Here is a 20545-nt window from a genome sequence, read left to right as displayed (position 1 = left end):
GTGGAATCTAGACGGGATTTGGAACCGGGGACACACTACCTCCAGCAATTGTCTAAATCCCACTGCACTAATGGCGGATACCGGACGCACGTCTAACACCAACATAGCAGTCAAGGCCTCAGTTATATGTTTTGCTTCAGGATGACTGCTGTCGTACTTCATCCTCCTCGCTAAGGACTGTTGGAGGGTCAATTGTTTAGTAAAAGTAGTGGTGTTCCTACTTCCTCTCTGGGATGATGAACGACTCCCAGCAGCAGCAACAGCAGCAGCGGCAGCAGGAGGCGTAGCAATGCAGGATCCTCCGGAGGAATCCGGGATAGGAGAGTCAGTCATGCCAGTGACATGGCCTGCAGGACTACTTCCGATCCTGACTAAGGAGGAAATTGACGAGGAGGGAGTTGACGGTGTGGTTTGCAGGCGCTTGGATACAACAGGACAACGGGATTTAGGTGTCCCTGGACTGCTTACGGTCTTAGCCAAAGTTTCTGAACTTGACAGTAACTTATTATGAACGCGCTGCAGGTGCCGTATAAGGGAGGATGTTCCTAGGTGGTTAACGTCCCTACCCCTACTTATTCCACCTTTACATAAGGTACATATGGCAAGACAGTTGTTGTCCGGATTTGGATAGAAATATTGCCAGACCAAAGAGGTGGAATGTTTGGTCGTCTGCCCAGGCATGACCGTGATGGGCTTTTTCATCCCACGGACAACAACTGTCTCCCCCGGAGCCTGATTTAAACAAACCACATCACCATCAGAATCCTCCTCGCCAACTTCCTCCTCAGCGCCAGCTACACCAGTATCCTCATCCTGTTGTACTTCAACAGTGACATCTTCAATTTGCATATCAGCAAGTGGACTGTGGGTGCTCCTTTCAGCACTTGCAGGGGGCGTGCAAATGGTGGAAAGAGCCACCTCTTCCCGTCCAGTGCTGGGAAGGTCAGGCATCGCAACCACCACCACACTTGGACTCTCCTTGGGGATTTGTGATATCTTCTTAGAAAGCACAGTTCTTCGCTGTGCTTTTGCCAGCTTAACTCTTTTGATTTTTTTAATTGGGAGGAGGGCTTCCATTGTCATGTGAAGCTGAACCACTAGTCATGAACATACTAGGGATCGACCTTAGCCGTTCCTTGCCACTCCGTGTCGTAAATGGCATATTGGCAAGTTTACGTTTCTCTTCAGCTGATTTAAATGTTTTTTTCAAGGTCATTTTCCTGAACTTTGTCAGTTGGGATTGTATGTGCCCTCTATTATGACATTGGGCATCGGCCTTGGCAGACGACGTTGATGGCATGTTATCGTCTATGTCATGACTAGTGGCAGCAGCTTCAGCACTAGGAGGAAGTGGTTCTTGATCTTTCTCTATTTTATTTTTATCGGAGAAAGTTTGGTCCTCCATTTATGTTATATCGATTTGATATATACGTGCGGCTAAACACAGAAAATATTTCTTAATTTTTGCTGGAGAGTAGTGCACTTTGTGGGTTACACCAGCCTTTAAGAAATGAGCCAGCCGGCTCTTTACTTATGGGACACAGGCGCACGCTTGGCGCTGCTCCTTTGTTGATGCACGTGCGGCTACTGCGCACACAATTCACAAACACAGAAAATATATATTTTTTTGGTTTGGACTGGAGTGTACTTTGGGGGTTACAGCACCCTTTAACGGTCAAGCCAGCCGGACCTTTACTTATGACACAGGCGCACGCTTGGCACTACTTTGTTGATGCACGTGCGGCTACTGCGCACACAATTCACAAACACAGAAAATAATTTTTTTGGGGTTTGGACTGGAGTGTACTTTGGGGGTTACAGCACCCTTTAACGGTCAAGCCAGCCGGCCCTTTACTTATGACACAGGCGCACGCTTGGCACTACTTTGTTGATGCACGTGCGGCTACTGCGCACACAATTCACAAACACAGAAAATATTTTTTTTTTTGGTTTGGACTGGAGTGTACTTTGGGGGTTACAGCACCCTTTAACGGTCAAGCCAGCCGGCCCTTTACTTATGACACAGGCGCACGCTTGGCACTACTTTGTTGATGCACGTGCGGCTACTGCACAAACAATTCACAAACACAGAAAATATATTTTTTTTTGGTTTGGACTGGAGTGTACTTTGGGGGTTACAGCACCCTTTAACGGTCAAGCCAGCCGGCCCTTTACTTATGACACAGGCGCACGCTTGGCACTACTTTGTTGATGCACGTGCGGCTACTGCGCACACAATTCACAAACACAGAAAATATTTTTTTTTTTGGTTTGGACTGGAGTGTACTTTGGGGGTTACAGCACCCTTTAACGGTCAAGCCAGCCGGCCCTTTACTTATGACACAGGCGCACGCTTGGCACTACTTTGTTGATGCACGTGCGGCTACTGCGCACACAATTCACAAACACAGAAAATATTTTTTTTTTTGGTTTGGACTGGAGTGTACTTTGGGGATTACAGCACCCTTTAACGGTCAAGCCAGCCGGCCCTTTACTTATGACACAGGCGCACGCTTGGCACTACTTTGTTGATGCACGTGCGGCTACTGCGCACACAATTCACAAACACAGAAAATATATTATTTTTTTAGCACTTGGGGGGAGCACCCCTGATGGACAGAGCACCCCCTGGACAACACTACAGCACCCCTTTAGGACTGGGACACTGCACAGGACTTTGGAGTGGACACAGCCCCTATGGAGAACTGACTGCACAACACAGTCCAGCCAGCCCCTATGGACTTTGAAGTAGTGGACACAGCCCCTATTAACAACAGCAGCACAGCACAACACAGCCAGCCCCTATGGACTTTGAAGTAGTGGACAACAGCAGCACTACACTACACTACACAGCCCAGCCAGCCCTAACTCCCACCCTCCCTCTTCACTGTCCACAGCCGAGTGAGAAAATGGCGCCGACACGGGTACCTTATATAGGATCCAAAACCCGAGAGACTCGGAAGGCGGGATGATGACGTTTTGCCTCGATTTCAGATCCGAGTCAGGCGGGAAAAGTCGAGCCTGACTCGGATCGGACTCGGATCGGGAGCTCGGGGGGGTTCGGATTTCAGAAATCCGAACCCGCTCACCCCTAGTGCAAATCATTTGTTTATCATTCTGAAGACAAACCATTCATCAAACATTCATTGCTGTGATTCTTGTCTGATATATTGTAGGGAGAGTTCTTAAGGGTACAGAGCACTTGACCCAAGAATTTGTGCAACGCTGCTACCGCCAACATGGGACTCCAGAGAGGTAAGTATTAAAAATATGTGTGCAGGGTGTGCTGTGTGGGCCCCTCCTGGACCCAGGGACCCGTGAACCCATTATAGATACGTCCCTGAAGTCAGGGGAAGGCAACCTGTGGCACATCCCAGCATGCCCTGCAGAAGGTTGCTGTTAGTGAATGCTGACACCGTGGCAGGGCATGCTGGGAGGCGCAGATACACAGCAGCCGGAGTGCCACTGGTTGCCTACCCTTAGTGTAAGGATTGTGAAGGCATACAGCTATAGGCCATAGGGATATGTATAGCATGTGCAAGCAATGTCACGCATGTTTGATATGAGGTGACGTACACAGGACACGGGATGAGAGGAATGTGGGGGGTGGAGACCCCTCTATCTTCCTGTTGTTTTCCTGTCTCATGTGGGAACTAAATAAACAGAAATACAGTATTTCTGCAACAAGTCAAAGCACCTGGGTTTTCTGGACGATATAGCATTTTACAAATAACCCCTTTTCTATACTTGTGTCCAGCTCAGCATCAGGATCACATACCACAGTAATTATTATCAGCTTTCAGGACCCGTTATCCTCCATTACTATAAGAGAAAATGTGGCGGATTTATTACCAACAAGAATAAAAATTACACTTTTAATTTAAAGCAATTGCATGAAAGAGTCTCCCGGCCGAGCTCTTCCCGTATTACCACAGGGTGCTGTTACCACACTTACATTGTCCTTTATAGTGTACTATCCCCATAATAAGTTCTCAGGAGCCCAGTGCAGCACCTCTGCCCTACTGACTTGTCTCTCACAGTCTCACTACTGCACCTTCTGTGCGATTGCTTCCGCCTGTCACTTCTCAGATGTGATTTACTGTATACTCCGATCAGATACTATAGTCTGCAGGGCCTGACTGCTGCGCACCTGCATCCTGCATGGCCACCTCTCCTGCCATTATCTTACCCATCATCCAGCCGCAGCATGACACAACTATAACAGACACAGGAAGGTCAGTATTTTCTCTGGTGGAAACCCCAGTCAGCGGGTAGCTACAGTACTCTATCTACCTGTCTGTTATCACTGCATGCATGTGTCATTCTGCGGAGAGATACTGAGAATGGAATACAGAGGTGGTACTGTGCCATTGTCCGTGCATAGAGTACCCTATAGATGTCATATAAGGCCCGAAGCTGACAACACATGCAGCATAAGTGAAGGGCAGGGCTACATGCCAACAATTTCACATTTTCATACACTGGGGAAGATTTAGAGAGTTTGGAGAGAGATAAAGTACCAGCCAATCAGCTCCTAATTGTAATTTTTCCAAGCACATCCTGTAACATGACAGTTAGGAGTTGATTGGTTGGTACTTACTATCTCTCTCCACTTTCTCTCTCTCCAAGCTTTGATCAATCTCCCCAGCTCATTTTAGCTTTTTATTAATGCAACAAGATGTACAGGTACACGTCATAAGGAAAAAAGGCGGCTGTTACGGCACCGTATCAGGGCAAAACATTGGCCCCTCCCTCGGTGCGACGTGATGTACAGATCATACAGTATACAGCAGGCGTGATACTGTGCAGTCGTCTATAGATGCAGAACAAGAGTGTATATTGGGGATTGCATGAAGATAAGTGGTAATTATTATCTGCACATGCAAAATAGGACAAGATGATTCACATGGAAATGCAACATGCATAATAGTATATAAAAAGGGACAAATAATAAAAAACAGAGACTATACAATCAATACGTGAACACTGTAAATCTGACGTGCTCAGTTCTTTTTCCCAATAAACTCCCATTCTGCTATTTCTGTGCTGACCTATCACCCTGTACATTTGCACCCTGCCCTCTCTCTGCTATTCCTGTACTAGCCATGCACCATTCTTTTACTACCCATTCTTCGCTGATGCCCCTCCAGTTTTCCGCACAATGACCCACACTCCGCATTGTACCGCTGTTTCATTATACTATTTCTGCACTGTCAACACTTCCATAGTTCTGTCACTACACCATAGCTCTTACCCACCAGACGCCTGCCTTACCTTGGCACAGGGACAGAGAGCAGAGGGATAAGAATGTCCAAAGGGTGCCCATCACAGCCTGTTCATTAATCCAGGGCAAGGAGGCTCTCACCAATTTCTGGGCATCTCTGTGTGCCTCCCACCCCCATCCTACAATAAGAATGAGTGAGGTCAGACTCAGGAAAGTGCTCACCCCCCCATCCTATATCGTTATAGGACAAACTGCACCCTGCTCACTTCCTGACTACAGACAATAGGGAGAGCCTGAGAACCGACCAGGCAGGAGGGGGGTGGAGTGTTAGGGGAAATATTAGTGTCTAAGATATCTAAAATCTGAGAGGGAAATGTATGAGATTATTAGCTCTTAATGTGCATTATACAAATACTCCGTATAACAGCGCCCTACTGCGCCTCCAACAGCGGCAAATTAATATCCCTTCGTCTATGGGTCTACGTCACTTTTTACAACTTCTCTTATATTGTCATAGAGATAGTTAATATAAAATTCCAATTCCCCAATTGCTCATTAATCAGACGATGGTCTGAAGAAGAATCTTAGAGCATCCTTGTCCACCAATCAGGACTTCTGATTACCTACCGTACCTCTATTTTTTAAGAGAACTCCGTTCTCTTAAAAAATAGAGGTACGGTAGGTAATCAGAAGTCCTGATTGGTGGACAAGGATGCTCTAAGATTCTTCTTGGAATGTAATAGAATGCGAATTTGCAAGCGGCGTTCTCTTTTTCCTTCCAGGCTCGCAATCCACTTGATAAAATAAAAAACAAAAACCCACAAACTAAAGCTAGGTACACATCATAAGATTATCTGTCCAATCTGGCTGGTTGAAACAAAAACCTTGTAATGTATGGGAGCAAATGACAATCGACCATTTACTCCCAAACGCCGGAAAACAGACAAAAAGGTTGTCAGTCCAATTGGTTAAATCAAATGGATTTAACCTATGACCATTTTTGTCTGTTCTCCAGGGTTTTGAGACAATTGGTCGATTGTCATTTGCTCTGATACATTAACAGATTTTCGTTCCAACCAGCCAGATTGGACCGTTGATCTTATAGTTTGTGCCTATCTTTAAGCTTAAGGAGTCTTGCGGTGGACTGACAGGTTCTAAGCCTTTCAATCAAACCAAATAGAGTGACTTCATTCTAATTGGTCAGAGTATGGAAAAGCCGCTCTGATTGGTTACAAGTAGGGGTGTGCACCGGCCACTTTTCGTGTTTTGTGTTTTGGTTTTGGATCTGGATCTTTCTTCGTGTTTTGGATCTGGATTGGTTTTGCCAAAACCACCCTTCCGTGTTTTGGGTTCTGGGTTTTGTGTTTTGGATCTTTATTTTTTTGAAAAAAAGCATAAAAACAGCTAAAATCACAGAATTTGTAGGTTTTTCTGCTCCTATGCTATTATTAACCTCAATAACCTTAATTTCCACTCATTTCCAGTCTATTCTGAATACCTCACACCTCACAATAGTGTTTTTATGTCCAAAAGGTTGCACCGAGGTAGCTGGATGACTATGCTAAGCGACACGAGTGGGCGGCACAAACACGTGACCCATCTAGGCGTGAAACTGCAGTGGCAGACAGGATGGCATTGAAAAACTAGGCCCCAAACTGTACATAATGCAAAGAAAAAAAAGAGGCGCAAGATGGAATTGTCCTTGGGCCCTCCCACCCACCCTTATGTTGTATAAACAGGACATGCACACTTTAACAAACCAATCATTTCAGCGCCAGGGTCTGCCACACAACTGTGGCTGAAATGATTGGTTCGTTTGGGCCCCCACAAAACAAGCTGGCAATTAATCTGTCCCTGCACAAACTGGCTCTACGGAGGCAAGAAGTCGTCCTCATCCTCCTCATCCACAGATTCCTCACCCTCTTCAGTGTTATGTACATCCTCATCCTCACAGAGTATTAATTCGTCCCTGCTGGAACCACAGGTCCCTCTGTACGTTCTGGAGGCTGGTCTCCCTGGAAGAGTTGATCATTCATTTTATGAACATCATCTTCTCCACATTTTGTGGAAGCAACCTCCTACGCCTTTCGCTAACAAGGTTCCCGGCTGCACTAAACACTCTTTCGGAGTACACACTGGAGGGGGGGCAACTCAGGTAAAATAGAGCCAGTTTGTACAGGGACCTCCAAATTGCTTCTTTTTCCTGCCAGTACAGGTACGGACTGTCTGACATGCCTACTTGGATGCTGTCACCGATGTAATCCTTTAACAGACAGACGCACGCTTGTCGCTGCTGCTTTGAGGATTCAAGTGCGGCTACAGCCCACACAATTCACAAAGACAGAAAAAAAAAAATAATATTTTTATTGTTTGTGGAGCACACTTTGAGGGTTACACCACCCTCTAACAGACAGACGCACGCTTGTCGCTGCTGCTTTGAGGATGCAAGTGCGGCTACAGCCCACACATTTCACAAAGACAGAAAAAAGAAGAAGAATATTTTTATTCTTTGTGTAGCACACTTTGAGGGTGTCACCACCCTTTAACAGACAGACGCACGCTTGTCGCTGCTGCTTTAAGGATGCAGGTGCGGCTACAGCCCACACATTTCACAAAGACCGAAAAAAAAAGAACAATATTTTAATTGTTTGTGTAGCACACTTTGAGGGTGTCACCACCCTTTAACAGACAGACGCACGCTTGTCGCTGCTGCTTTAAGGATGCAGGTGCGGCTACAGCCCACACAATTCACAAAGACAGAAAAAGAAGAATATTTTTATTGTTTGTGTAGCACACTTTGAGGGTGTCACCACCCTTTAACAGACAGACGCACGCTTGTCGCTGCTGCTTTGAGGATGCAAGTGCGGCTACATCGCACACAAGTCACAAACACATAAAAAAAATAGTTTTTTATTTTTTGGAGCACTTTGAGAGTTACACCACCCTTTAACAGACAGACGCACGCTTGTCGCTGCTGCTTTAAGGATGCAGGTGCGGCTACAGCCCACACATTTCACAAAGACCGAAAAAAAGAACAATATTTTAATTGTTTGTGTAGAACACTTTGAGGGTGTCACCACCCTTTAACAGACAGACGCACGCTTGTCGCTGCTGCTTTAAGGATGCAGGTGCGGCTACAGCCCACACAATTCACATAGACAGATAAAAGAAGAAGAATATTTTTATTGTTTGTGTAGCACACTTTGAGGGTGTCACCACCCTTTAACAGACAGACGCACGCTTGTCGCTGCTGCTTTAAGGATGCAGGTGCGGCTACAGCCCACACATTTCACAAAGACCGAAAAAAAAAGAACAATATTTTAATTGTTTGTGTAGCACACTTTGAGGGTGTCACCACCCTTTAACAGACAGACGCACGCTTGTCGCAGCTGCTTTAAGGATGCAGGTGCGGCTACAGCCCACACAATTCACAAAGACAGAAAAAAGAACAATATTTTAATTGTTTGTGTAGCACACTTTGAGGGTGTCACCACCCTTTAACAGACAGACGCACGCTTGTCGCTGCTGCTTTAAGGATGCAGGTGCGGCTACAGCCCACACAATTCACAAAGACAGAAAAAAGAAGAATATTTTTATTGTTTGTGTAGCACACTTTGAGGGTGTCACCACCCTTTAACAGACAGACGCACGCTTGTCGCTGCTGCTTTGAGGATGCAAGTGCGGCTACATCGCACACAAGTCACAAACACATTAAAAAAATAGTTTTTTATTTTTTGGAGCACTTTGAGAGTTACAACACCCTTTAACAGACAGACGCACGCTTGTCGCTGCTGCTTTGAGGATGCAAGTGCGGCTACAGCCCACACAATTCACAAAGACAGAAAAAAAAAGAACAATATTTTAATTGTTTGTGTAGCACACTTTGAGGGTGTCACCACCCTTTAACAGACAGACGCACGCTTGTCGCTGCTGCTTTAAGGATGCAGGTGCGGCTACAGCCCACACATTTCACAAAGACAGAAAAAAAAAGAACAATATTTTAATTGTTTGTGTAGCACACTTTGAGGGTGTCACCACCCTTTAACAGACAGACGCACGCTTGTCGCTGCTGCTTTGAGGATGCAGGTGGAATCTAGACGGGATTTGGAACCGAGGACACACTACCTCCATCAATTGTCTAAATCCCACTGCACTAATGTCGGATACCGGACGCACGTCTAACACCAACATAGCAGTCAAGGCCTCAGTTATACGTTTTGCTTCAGGATGACTGCTGTCGTACTTCATCCTCATCGCTAGGGACTGTTGGAGGGTCAATTGTTTAGTAAAAGTAGTGATGTTCCTACTTCCTCTCTGGGATGATGAACAACTCCCAGCAGCAGCAACAGCACTAGTAGGAAGTGGTTCTTGATCTTTCCCTATTTTATTTTTATCAGAGAAGTTTGGTCCTCCATTTATGTTATATTGATATATATACGTGCGGCTAAAGCGCACACAAACACAGAAAATATTTTTTTATTTTTGCTGGAGAGTAGTGCACTTTGTGGGTTACACCACCCTTTAAGAAATGAGCCAGCCGGCTCTTTACTTATGGGACACAGGCGCACGCTTGGCGCTGCTCCTTTGTTGATGCACGTGCAGCCACAGTGCACACAAGTCACAAACACAGAAAATATATATTTTTTTGGTTTGGAGTGTACTTTGGGGGTTACAGAACCCTTTAACGGTCAAGCCAGCCGGCCCTTTACTTATGACACAGGCGCATGCTTGGCACTACTTTGTTGATGCACGTGCGGCTACTGCGCACACAATTCACAAACACAGAAAATAATTTTTTTTTTGGTTTGGACTGGAGTGTACTTTCGGGGGTTACAGCACCCTTAATGGTCAAGCCAGCCGGCCCTTTACTTATGACACAGGCGCACGCTTGGCACTACTTTGTTGATGCACGTGCGGCTACTGCGCACACAATTCACAAACACAGAAAATAATTTTTTTTTTGGTTTGGACTGGAGTGTACTTTCGGGGGTTACAGCACCCTTAACGGTCAAGCCAGCCGGCCCTTTACTTATGACACAGGCGCACGCTTGGCACTACTTTGTTGATGCACGTGCGGCTACTGCGCACACAATTCACAAACACAGAAAATATTTTTTTTTTTGGTTTGGACTGGAGTGTACTTTCGGGGGTTACAGCACCCTTAACGGTCAAGCCAGCCGGCCCTTTACTTATGACACAGGCGCACGCTTGGCACTACTTTGTTGATGCACGTGCGGCTACTGCGCACACAATTCACAAACACAGAAAATAATTTTTTTTTTGGTTTGGACTGGAGTGTACTTTCGGGGGTTACAGCACCCTTAACGGTCAAGCCAGCCGGCCCTTTACTTATGACACAGGCGCACGCTTGGCACTACTTTGTTGATGCACGTGCGGCTACTGCGCACACAATTCACAAACACAGAAAATAATTTTTTTTGGGTTTGGACTGGAGTGTACTTTCGGGGGTTACAGCACCCTTTAACGGTCAAGCCAGCCGGCCCTTTACTTATGACACAGGCGCACGCTTGGCACTACTTTGTTGATGCACGTGCGGCTACTGCGCACACAATTCACAAACACAGAAAATATATTATTTTTTTAGCACTTGGGGGGAGAACCCCTGATGGACAGAGCACCCCCTGGACAACACTACAGCACCTCTTTAGGACTGGGACACTGCACAGGACTTTGGAGTGGACACAGCCCCTATGCAGAACTGACTGCACAACACAGTCCAGCCAGCCCCTATGGACTTTGAAGTAGTGGACACAGCCCCTATTAACAACAGCAGCACAGCACAACACAGCCAGCCCCTATGGACTTTGAAGTAGTGGACAACAGCAGCACTACACTACACTACACTACACAGCCCTAACTCCCACCCTCCCTCTTCACTGTCCACAGCCGAGTGAGAAAATGGCGCCGACGTGGGTACCTTATATAGGATCCAAAACCCGCGAGACTCGGAAGGCGGGATGATGACGTTTTGCCTCGATTTCAGATCCGAGTCAGGCGGGAAAAGTCGAGCCTGATTCGGATCGGACTCGGATCGGGGGGGCTCGGGGGGGTTCGGATTTCAGAAATCCGAACCCGCTCACCCCTAGTTACAAGCAGCTAAACTTACATGGGTAATAATTGCCATGTGCAGTAATGCGCCTTACACTGTAATGCCCTTTATAAATACATTATGCCACACGCAGTAATGCCCTGTATAACACATTATGCCACACGCAGTAATGGCCTTTATAACACATTATGCCACATGCAGTAATGCCCTGTATAACACATTATGCCACATGCAGTAATGCCCTTTATAAACACATTATGCCACATGCAGTAATTCCCTTTATAATACAGTATCCCCAATTCAAATTACGCCACACATTAGTCCCTTATTCATGTTATGACACACAGTGGTGTCCCTTTTACACAATGCCCAAATTAGTGCCCCTACACAAGGCCCACAGTACTGAGTTGTAGTGCCCCTAATGCAATGCCCACAGTAGTAGTGCCCCCTATAGTAGTGCCCACATTAGTAGTGCACCAGTAATAATGCTCCCTATAGTAGTGCCCACAGTAGGAATGCCCCCTATAGTAGTGCCCAAAGTTGGAATGCCCCCATTAGTGCCCCCTATAGTAGTGCCCCCAGTAGGAATACCACCTTACAGACATTTCCCCAGTAGTAATGTCCCCTTATAGACATGCCCCAGTAGTAATGCCCACAGTAGAAATGCCCCCTTATAGACATGCTCCCAGTAGTAATGCCCCCCTATAGACATGCCCCCAGTAGTAATGCCCCTTATAGACATGCCCCCAGTAGTAATGCCCCCTTATAGACATGCCCCCAGTAGTAATGCCCCTTTATAGACATGCTCCCAGTAGTAATGCCCCCTATAGACATGCCCCCAGTAGTAATGCCCCCTGTAGTAATGCCCCTTATAGACATGCCCCCAGTAGTAATGCCCCCTTATAGACATGCCCCCTTATAGACATGCCCCCAGTAGTAATGCCCCCTTATAGACATGCCCACAATAGTAATGCCCCCATGCCTCCCTTCTGAAAAATAAAAAATACAAACACAATACTTACCTTAGGCCACGCTCCTGCGTCCGCTGCCGTCCGGTCTGACCACGGCTCCACCACGGATCTATGGGAGAGACGTCATGACACCCCTCCCATAGTGCTCTCTGCTGGAGCCCTCCCATAGTGCTCTCTGCTGGAGCCGGAGCTCTGGAGTGAGCTTCGGCTGCCTTTGCAGGGAGGGTGCCGGGTGCCCGCTGATAACAAATATCACCGGGTGCCCGGCAACGCGGGGGGGACCGGCGCTGTTTTTTTTTTTATTATGGGATTTTTATTTTTTTTACCTTCTGGGGACTCAGTGGCGCCCTCTAGGGGCCGGCGCTCCGGGCGACTGCCCTGTTAGCCCACCCCTAGAACCGCCACTGTCTGGAAACTCAGTTTGTACAAATCGGCAGGCTATTTCACTTCGACACCTGCCTTCTATTTTTGTAGTATGTGAACTCTCATTTGTGAGTCACGCATTATCTTCTAAAGTCCCCCCCTCCCAGAAAACAAAAAATCTTGACATCATAATGTAATAATTTCAGCAGATTTGTCCTGCCTCCTCACAGGTGCACGTCCAGTGGAAGCCTGGGCATGTTTCTCAAAGGCTCCCACTTCAAGGGACAGATTCTAGCCGGCTGCCGGAGAGGAGGACCGCCTGAAGAAACGGACTGGAGCTGCGAAACGTGTAGCAAAATGTTAGTGACACTTTTTGCTGTGAATTTGATGTTATGCTTCATCTTTTACATTTTATGGCATGTATGTTTTTTTATTATCTAATACTGTGATATTTTTATTTTATTGGTTAATATTTCTTTTAGAACGGTTTAGATGTAATGTATTATCTGAAATAGCGAGAAAAGCGTATATTGCAATATTTGCACACTTCAGGATCTGTAATGTGCTGCAATGATCTTCCCAACTCTCCTAGTGATATCTCCAGGCCCTACCACTGAAGAGCATTCCCAAACTTCACAGAGGGAACAGTTACCTGACTAAAGCCCCATTGCACCCACATTAGATCACAAGACTTAACACATTTTCAAAGTATCTTCTAGATTCCATTTTGCAAATGCTTTGCAGCCAGGGAGATTACTGATAGCCCTTTTCCATCCTCCCTCCAAGTCCCTCTTTGTGGAACGGTTCGGAGATTGCTGACCCATCTAGACATTTTAAAATTACGTTTAAAGCATCACATGTAAATAATTTCAATGGCACGGGATATCATGTGTTGAATGTGAATTTAAAGTTTGCTCCATCTGTACATTATCTCCTATCACAGCCACCGACTTCCTCAAAGTAACTTCTCTGATAAATGACCTCATGTCCAGGAACAATGTTCAAGAGACGAAACTAAGCAGCATGGATGTAGTTCCGTACCTTTCCCCATCCTCACAGGGGCCCTGTGTGGATGGTCAATGGCTTTGCCACGGTCTTGTACCAATCAACACACGGATTCCTCTATAAGCTCGTATTTGATTTGCTTGGAATGCTCCTTCATCTTCATTAAACACCTTTTATTTCCCCATCAGACAGTCTCTACCATGCTGTAGGACCTCAGAGAGAGGACATTCCATACTTACCCACTGTCTCTGGGAGAGATCAAAAAAATATATGGAGGCTCTCACAGGCGACCAGGAAACCTCCCGGTGGACTCTTGCTGCCAACCACTTCCCTTGTGAAGTAGGAGGCCTTTGATGAATCATCAGGGTCCCGCCCCCCTCACTGTACAATGCTGGGCATTGCGGCTTTGAATTACGGGGAGAGGGGCATCTCCCATCTGTCTGAGCCGATCCCCTAACATTTCCCACCAGGCTGCCCCCTACCCCCTTTCAACAGTATTTCCAATTGCAGAAATCTGTGGAAAGATTCAGAATATCTTTTTTGATGTGACACTGTACTTTGTGTTTACATCCAAAAGAATCCTACTTCGATTTATAATGCTGTACAATGTTATATATTCTGATATAATTTACTATATTGTAGGCATGAAGTCTAAAATTATGTAGAAAACCCTTTTGTTATTCACCATTCCATGTAAAGGAAAATGGATATTCTTTTCTCATGTATAGTGGCAGAGCCCATAAAGTGGCCGCACCCAGGCCGCAGGTATCTTTTATCATATAAAATACACCAGGCATATCTGAAAGCAGTTGGGTTTATTTACCAAATGGCGGCTTCGAAAAACCGCCAATTTAATCTAAATAATTTAAAACAGCAATACTATTAAGTAGAGATGTATGGGTCAGACACCCGAATTTAGGGGTTCGGAGTAGAACCATCTCAAGATTCAGATTCACTTTTGTGAACCGGTTCGGAACTCGGATTTAAAAACAAAACTTAGGTTTTGGATCCAGACATTTTAGCAGTTTTTATTGATTTTTAATAATGTTTTTATTAATTTTTATCCAAATTCATAACCAAAACACTTGAGGGTGGTTTTACAAAACCAAAACACAAAAGCTGAACCCCTTCATTTGTCAAGTAAAATTAAATATTATCTATTGGGTCCAAGCTCCTAGCTGGGCCCCTGTGCCTGCATGTGATTATCGGTCAATTTCGGCAATACTTAAGTTCTTATTGTCACAATATGCTGCTATAAGAAATTATTATTGACACCAATTGTTTAATATACTGGTTCCTATGCCCCTAACAAACACAATAGGAAAGGGAGTTAAAGAAAGAGTGTGACGTCTAACAGGGCCATAACTAGGTGTGTGCGAGCTGAGCGGCTGCACAGAGCACAGCGTTCTGTGGGACGCACCACCGTTTACCCACGGCTCCTGTATCTGACTAGCCTGGAACCGGCACCCTGCAGCCAGAATCTCTGCAGCAGTGCCGCCCTAGGCCTCTTTAAGACACCTCAGATGGTCACACCGCTGCTCCTAAGGGATGGACATCGATGGTGGCATTCCGATGTTGGCCACCATCGAATTGTATTTATTCAATGGTGTTGTGATGGTTAACCTTTTCTTTGTTTAATATGGAGAGCTGTGCTGTCCCTGACTGGAGCGCTCAGCATTGTTAAAAGAGCTATAAAAATAGATAGAACGGTGCATAAATTTAAGCCTTTAAAGAATAAAAAAAAACATTTAATAAGCACGCTGTGCAATCTTAATAATTTACAAAAAGACATACATACGAATCAGTCATAAGAATGGTAATTACACCTATTAGACATGTACAGCCGTAGCCAAAAGTTTTGAGAATGACACAAGTATTGGTTTTCACAAAGTTTGATGCTTCAGTGTTTTTAGACCTTTTTGTCAGATGTTACTATGGTATACTGACGTAACATTACAAGCACTTTATAAGTGTCAAAGGCTTTTATTGACATTGACATTAAGTTTATGCAGAGAGTAAATATTTGCAGTGTTGACCCTTCTTTTTCAAGACCTCTGCAATTCGCCCTGGCATGCTGTCACTCACCTTCTGGGTCACATACTGACTGATGGTCGCCCATTCCTGCCTAATCAATGCTTGGGGTTTGTCAGAATTTGTGGGTTTTTGTTTGTCTATCCGCCTCTTGAGGATTGACCACAAGTTCTCAATGCCAACAGTAAAGCATCCTGAGACCATTTATGTGTGGGGTTGCTTCTCAGCCAAGGGAGTGGGATCACTCACAATTTTGCCTAAGACCACATGCGCAAAGCCACTGGGGATGCGGCGGAGGGATCCCTCTTCACATCCCCGGAACTCTTTCCCAAAAGAAGGGGCGGTGATCCCAGAACAAGCTCCGTTTGTTCTTGTTCTCGAAAGCAAACGTTTTCGGAGTTTGCAGGAATATCAGGTGGTCCATTTGGGACCCCTAATGATGAATAGCCGGTGACTAAAATATGCGGAAGCTAGTGGGTTTTAGCATCGGTTAACTTGTCAGATGAACTATTCCAGGCCTCGCCCCATCTCGTCTCGCCCCCAGTTCCACCTAGTCTCATCCCCGCCCAGTGGCGCTATAGGGCTATTACGCATGCACAAGCACGGTCTTTTGCGCATATCAAACGAATACTTTTTTTCACTGAATACTTTTAATGCAATGGTTACTTACCATCGCATCGAAAGTTTTGATGGTGGAAGCCTAACCATCATTTGATGGTGGGCTTCCGATGTCCATCCCTACTGCTCCTACAGCCCAAAGATCCTGAGGATGCTCTAAGCAGTGCTGTAATTATCGATGTTTCTAGCCCAGCCCCCTCTGAGTGACATCATATGGAGGGGGTGTGGCCTGCACCGGGCGCCGTGAGCCTTAGTTACAAGCTCAGAATTGATACAAGCATCTTTCTAGAATAATTATCACTGACTGAGAACGGATAGTACTAGTGCTAGTGAGAGTACTGCCATTGCCATCTTCCTCTTCAATGTTATTAAGGATTCTTATACTGCATGTTACTGCTACATGTTGTCGTTATTGTTGGTCTATAGTACTGAATGTCAATGTTACTGTGCTAGTTTTAATTTAATCCTTAATTGCCTATACTTGTTATTATTTACATGCCATGGTTACACTGATCTCAACCGCAGAGACAAAGGATCTCATTCAGACCTGGTCGCAAGCGATGAGCGCTCGCAACCGAGTCGATGTTAAGGCCCTGCGCATGCACAGCGGCCGCACTGTGCGTGCGCAAGCCCCAGAGCGAGAAAGAAATTCTCTCACTCCGGAGCTCACTACAAAAGGGGCGGCTGTAGATGTTGATCGACAGCTCGCCAGGTTTTGTAGGCGGGGCGGGGGGTGGCTACACAAACAGAGTCCGGGATCCAAAAGGGGCGCCCCCCGACCAGATGAGCTGTCTGAAGCCACCAAGCCAAAGACTGCCGAACCTCCGGGGACAACACCAGCATCTGAGAGTGGGTCCGGTGAGGTAACCCGTTCCATTCTGATAGAATCAGCCCCTGCAAGGGCAGGGAATGGAACTGGGCAAATTCCACCATGTCGAATGCCGACACCATGAACCCCAGAACTTTCATCGCCAAATGGATCGACAGGTGGCAACTGCTGAGCCAACTGTGTATCCGCAGCTGTGGGGAGGAGACCTTTTCCGGAGTCAGGATTATCCTTTGCTGACGAGAATCCAACAGGGCTCCCAAAAGAACCATCCGCTGTGATGGAATCAGGGAGGACTTTCTCCAATTTATCAACCACCCATGCGCTTGCAGACAAGCGATTGCCAGGTGGAGATGTTGAAGCAGAACCTCCGGAGAGCTTGCCAGCAAAAGGAGGTCGTCTAGATACAGCAGCAGCCGTACATTCTGGCTCCGAAGATGTGCGGCCATGATCGCCATCAATTTGGTGAATACCCTCGATGCCGTGGAGAGGCCAAAGGGTAGCACCCGAAACTGATAGTGATGCTGTAGGATAGCGAACCTCAGATACCGGTGGAGCGAAGGTGCTATCGGAACATGGTGGTAGGCGTCCTGGATATCCAGGGAGACCATGTAATCCCCAGGTTCCATCGCCAGAATGATGGAACGTAACGTTTCCATCCTGAATTTGGGAACTCTGAGGAATTTGTTCAGAGACTTCAAATTGAGGATAGGGCGATGAGAACCATTGGGTTTCTGCACCAGAAACAGAGTAGAGTAGTACCCCGTCCCTCGTTGTGATTGAGGAACGGGAACAATGACCCCTGCTTTCAGCAAGGACTATATAGCTTCCTGAATCTGCAAAGCTTTGGTTTTGTCCTGAGAAGGACTAGTGCAGAAAAACTGGTGGGGCGGTCTGTGCCGAAAAGACAGGGCGTACCCCTGGGAGACCACTTCTCGAACCCAGGCATCCGTGGTGGTATTGTGCCAGCATTGGGCAAATTGAAGAAGTTGGCCTCCCACTCTGGGGTCCCCCAGAGGGAGGCCCGTCCCATCAGGCAGAAGGTTTATCTTGCGGCATGGAAGAAGGGCGCCTGGCACACCGCCAGGCCTGCTTCTTGGGCTTATAGGCGGTCTTGGTCGCCTACTGCCTCGGGAAGGACTGACCTTTGGCCTTACTCTGAACCCAAAATGACCGAAAAGCGGAGCTCCTCACCTTAGCAGGTGCTGAAGCCGAAGGGAGGAAGGCTGACTTGGATTTAGCCAGAGTATCCATTATTTTGTCCAAGTCTGGATCAAATAGCAACTCCCCATTAAAAGGTAAGGCCTCCAGGTCCTTTTTAGAGTCTGCATCAGCTCTCCAGGACCGCAGCCACAAGGACCGTCGAGCAGACACAGCTGCAGCCGAAACCCTAGAGGTCAGCAGGCTAGCATCTAACGACACTTCCCCAATATAGGAAGCCGCATCTCTCATCTGTCCTATTAATGTTCTCTGGATATCCGGAGCATCATCTGGAAAAGTATCCTCTAAAGCGTTGGCCCAGCTCTCAACGGCTTTAGCCACCCAAGAGATGGCCATTGACGGACGGGCCACCGCCCCGGAGAGAGAGTAGATAAACTTTAAACAAGTCTCCACTTTTCTGTCCGTGGGATCCTTCAGAGAAGAGATAGACGGCAATGGCAAAGTAGCGCTTTTCATTAAGCGGGTGACATGGGAATCCACCGCCGGTGGAGTTTCCCATTTCATGCAATGAGCCTCAGGAAAAGGATAGTTGGATGCCAACCATTTCTGTGGTTGGAATCTCTTACTGGGCGACTGCCAGGCCCCCGCCATATGATCTGTCAATTGGTCAGACAGGGGAAAAACATTCAAAGTTACCTTAGCCTTTTTAAAATTAGGATACTTCGACCTAGGAGCCAGTGCATCCTCCTCTATGTGAAGGATGGCCCACACCGCCCTAACCAATGCCGGCACATTAATGGGGGACTTAGTCTCCACCTCCTGGGCCATGGCATCCGAGTCAGAGTCCTCATGAATCTCTCCGTCATCTGAAGACACATCAGAGTCTGACAACTGCGCCGTCAGTGAACCCACGACCTGACGTTTGGACGCCTTTTGTGGCATGTCACTTTGTAACATCGACTGAAAAGCCGAAGATGAGGCCACCAGACTCTGTACAGAGCTGCAGAGAACATCCACCCAGGGTGGAGGAGCCGCCTGAGGATACCCCTGAAAGAGCACCATGGACTGCTGCGTCACTGAGGGAGACTGTACGTACACAGGCAACCCCGAATAAGGACCCACAGTCTGAGACCCGGGGGGAGACTGCAACAAATGCGGAACACCCGGGGAATGGGGGATGGTAGGCAGGGGCAACGCCCTAGTAGGGACTGCAGTCGGGACCACTAAATAGTCCGCTATTGACGACAGCACCTGCGAAAACATCGCCAAAAGGAGGATCCTGCGTCGTAGGGGATTTAGAGGGGCCAGGCACTAGCTGGCACCGCCCGCACAGCTCATCCTGTGATAAATCCTCCCTATCAACCCCTGCCGAACAGCGTCGGCAGGAAAACAACACAGGAGCCACGGAGTGCTCAGTCTCCTCATCAGACATGATACCGTAAATACTCAACGAAAACGAATCACCGGAAGAATTGTGGTGTTAACACCCGCGCACTCACAAGTATGCAACACAACAGCCCACAATATGGTACTGTGTAGCACACAACTGTATGTGACTGATCTCACAAATACTTGTTTTATATAAGTGAGGTCCACAGAAAAACGCCCCTCCCCCACACACCTGCCGGGCCGTAAGGATATGGAAAGGGATAGGTATAAGCTGACAGTAAGTAGAAATAAGTCACAGACAGGCAACAGTAGCAAAAGTCACATACAATGCAGAGAAGATATACTTACTGCACCTTTCGCTACAATCAACCGCCCAGATTCAATGTCTGGGAGGGCTATAACGCTGTGTACACTGGGGAGAGGTACACAGGGGGACCGGACCACTTGAACCACCTGGGAGATCTGCGATGCTTTGCCAAAAGAAGATGGTCGCCGGAGACCTCAGAGGGGGAGTGGGCGCAAGATAAGAGCAGCACAGCGACACCAGCACACATGAGCAAAGGCACGCTGAGCTGAGGGGAGGAGCCACTAGACAGGGAATACTGCCTCCCCTGGCTATCAATTAACCCCAGGGTTGCCGGTTCCCGTTGCCAGCCTGACACCCTGGTGGTCTAGAGGTCACGCGGGGTATGCCTCCACAAAGGGGGAGCCCGCCGCCGCTGCTAGCACCTCGGGTCTGTCCCCAGAGACCGGAGGCATCCGACTGCATTTAGTACCCGCGGGCCACAGCACGCGGCGACCCGCGGCTTACCTTATCCCTGGTGCTTCCGGGAGCAATCGAAGGGAGTCCCCAGAGCCTGGCTAGTACAGACTCTGGGGTCCCGTCG

At 47.2% G+C, this 20545-nt stretch overlaps 1 protein-coding gene across 1 annotated transcript in view; it reads right to left on the bottom strand.

Moving 5' to 3' along the window:
• The window catches only part of LOC148506590 (uncharacterized), an 88973-nt gene extending 83647 nt beyond the window's left edge, over nucleotides 1-5326 (bottom strand). Inside the window, exon 1 of the mRNA XM_088446663.1 lies at nucleotides 5275-5326. Within this exon, the coding sequence (XP_088302789.1) occupies nucleotides 5275-5326 (52 nt within the window). The remainder of the gene's footprint in view (nucleotides 1-5274) is intronic.
• Between the last annotated feature and the right edge of the window lie 15219 nt (nucleotides 5327-20545).

This window comes from Taudactylus pleione, unplaced genomic scaffold (assembly GCF_031769625.1).
Source record: "Taudactylus pleione unplaced genomic scaffold, aTauple2 ptg000400l, whole genome shotgun sequence".
NCBI classification, from domain to species: Eukaryota; Metazoa; Chordata; class Amphibia; order Anura; family Myobatrachidae; genus Taudactylus; species Taudactylus pleione.
Note: the sequence above shows the minus strand (reverse complement) of the source record. Positions and strands in the feature narration are given on the sequence as shown.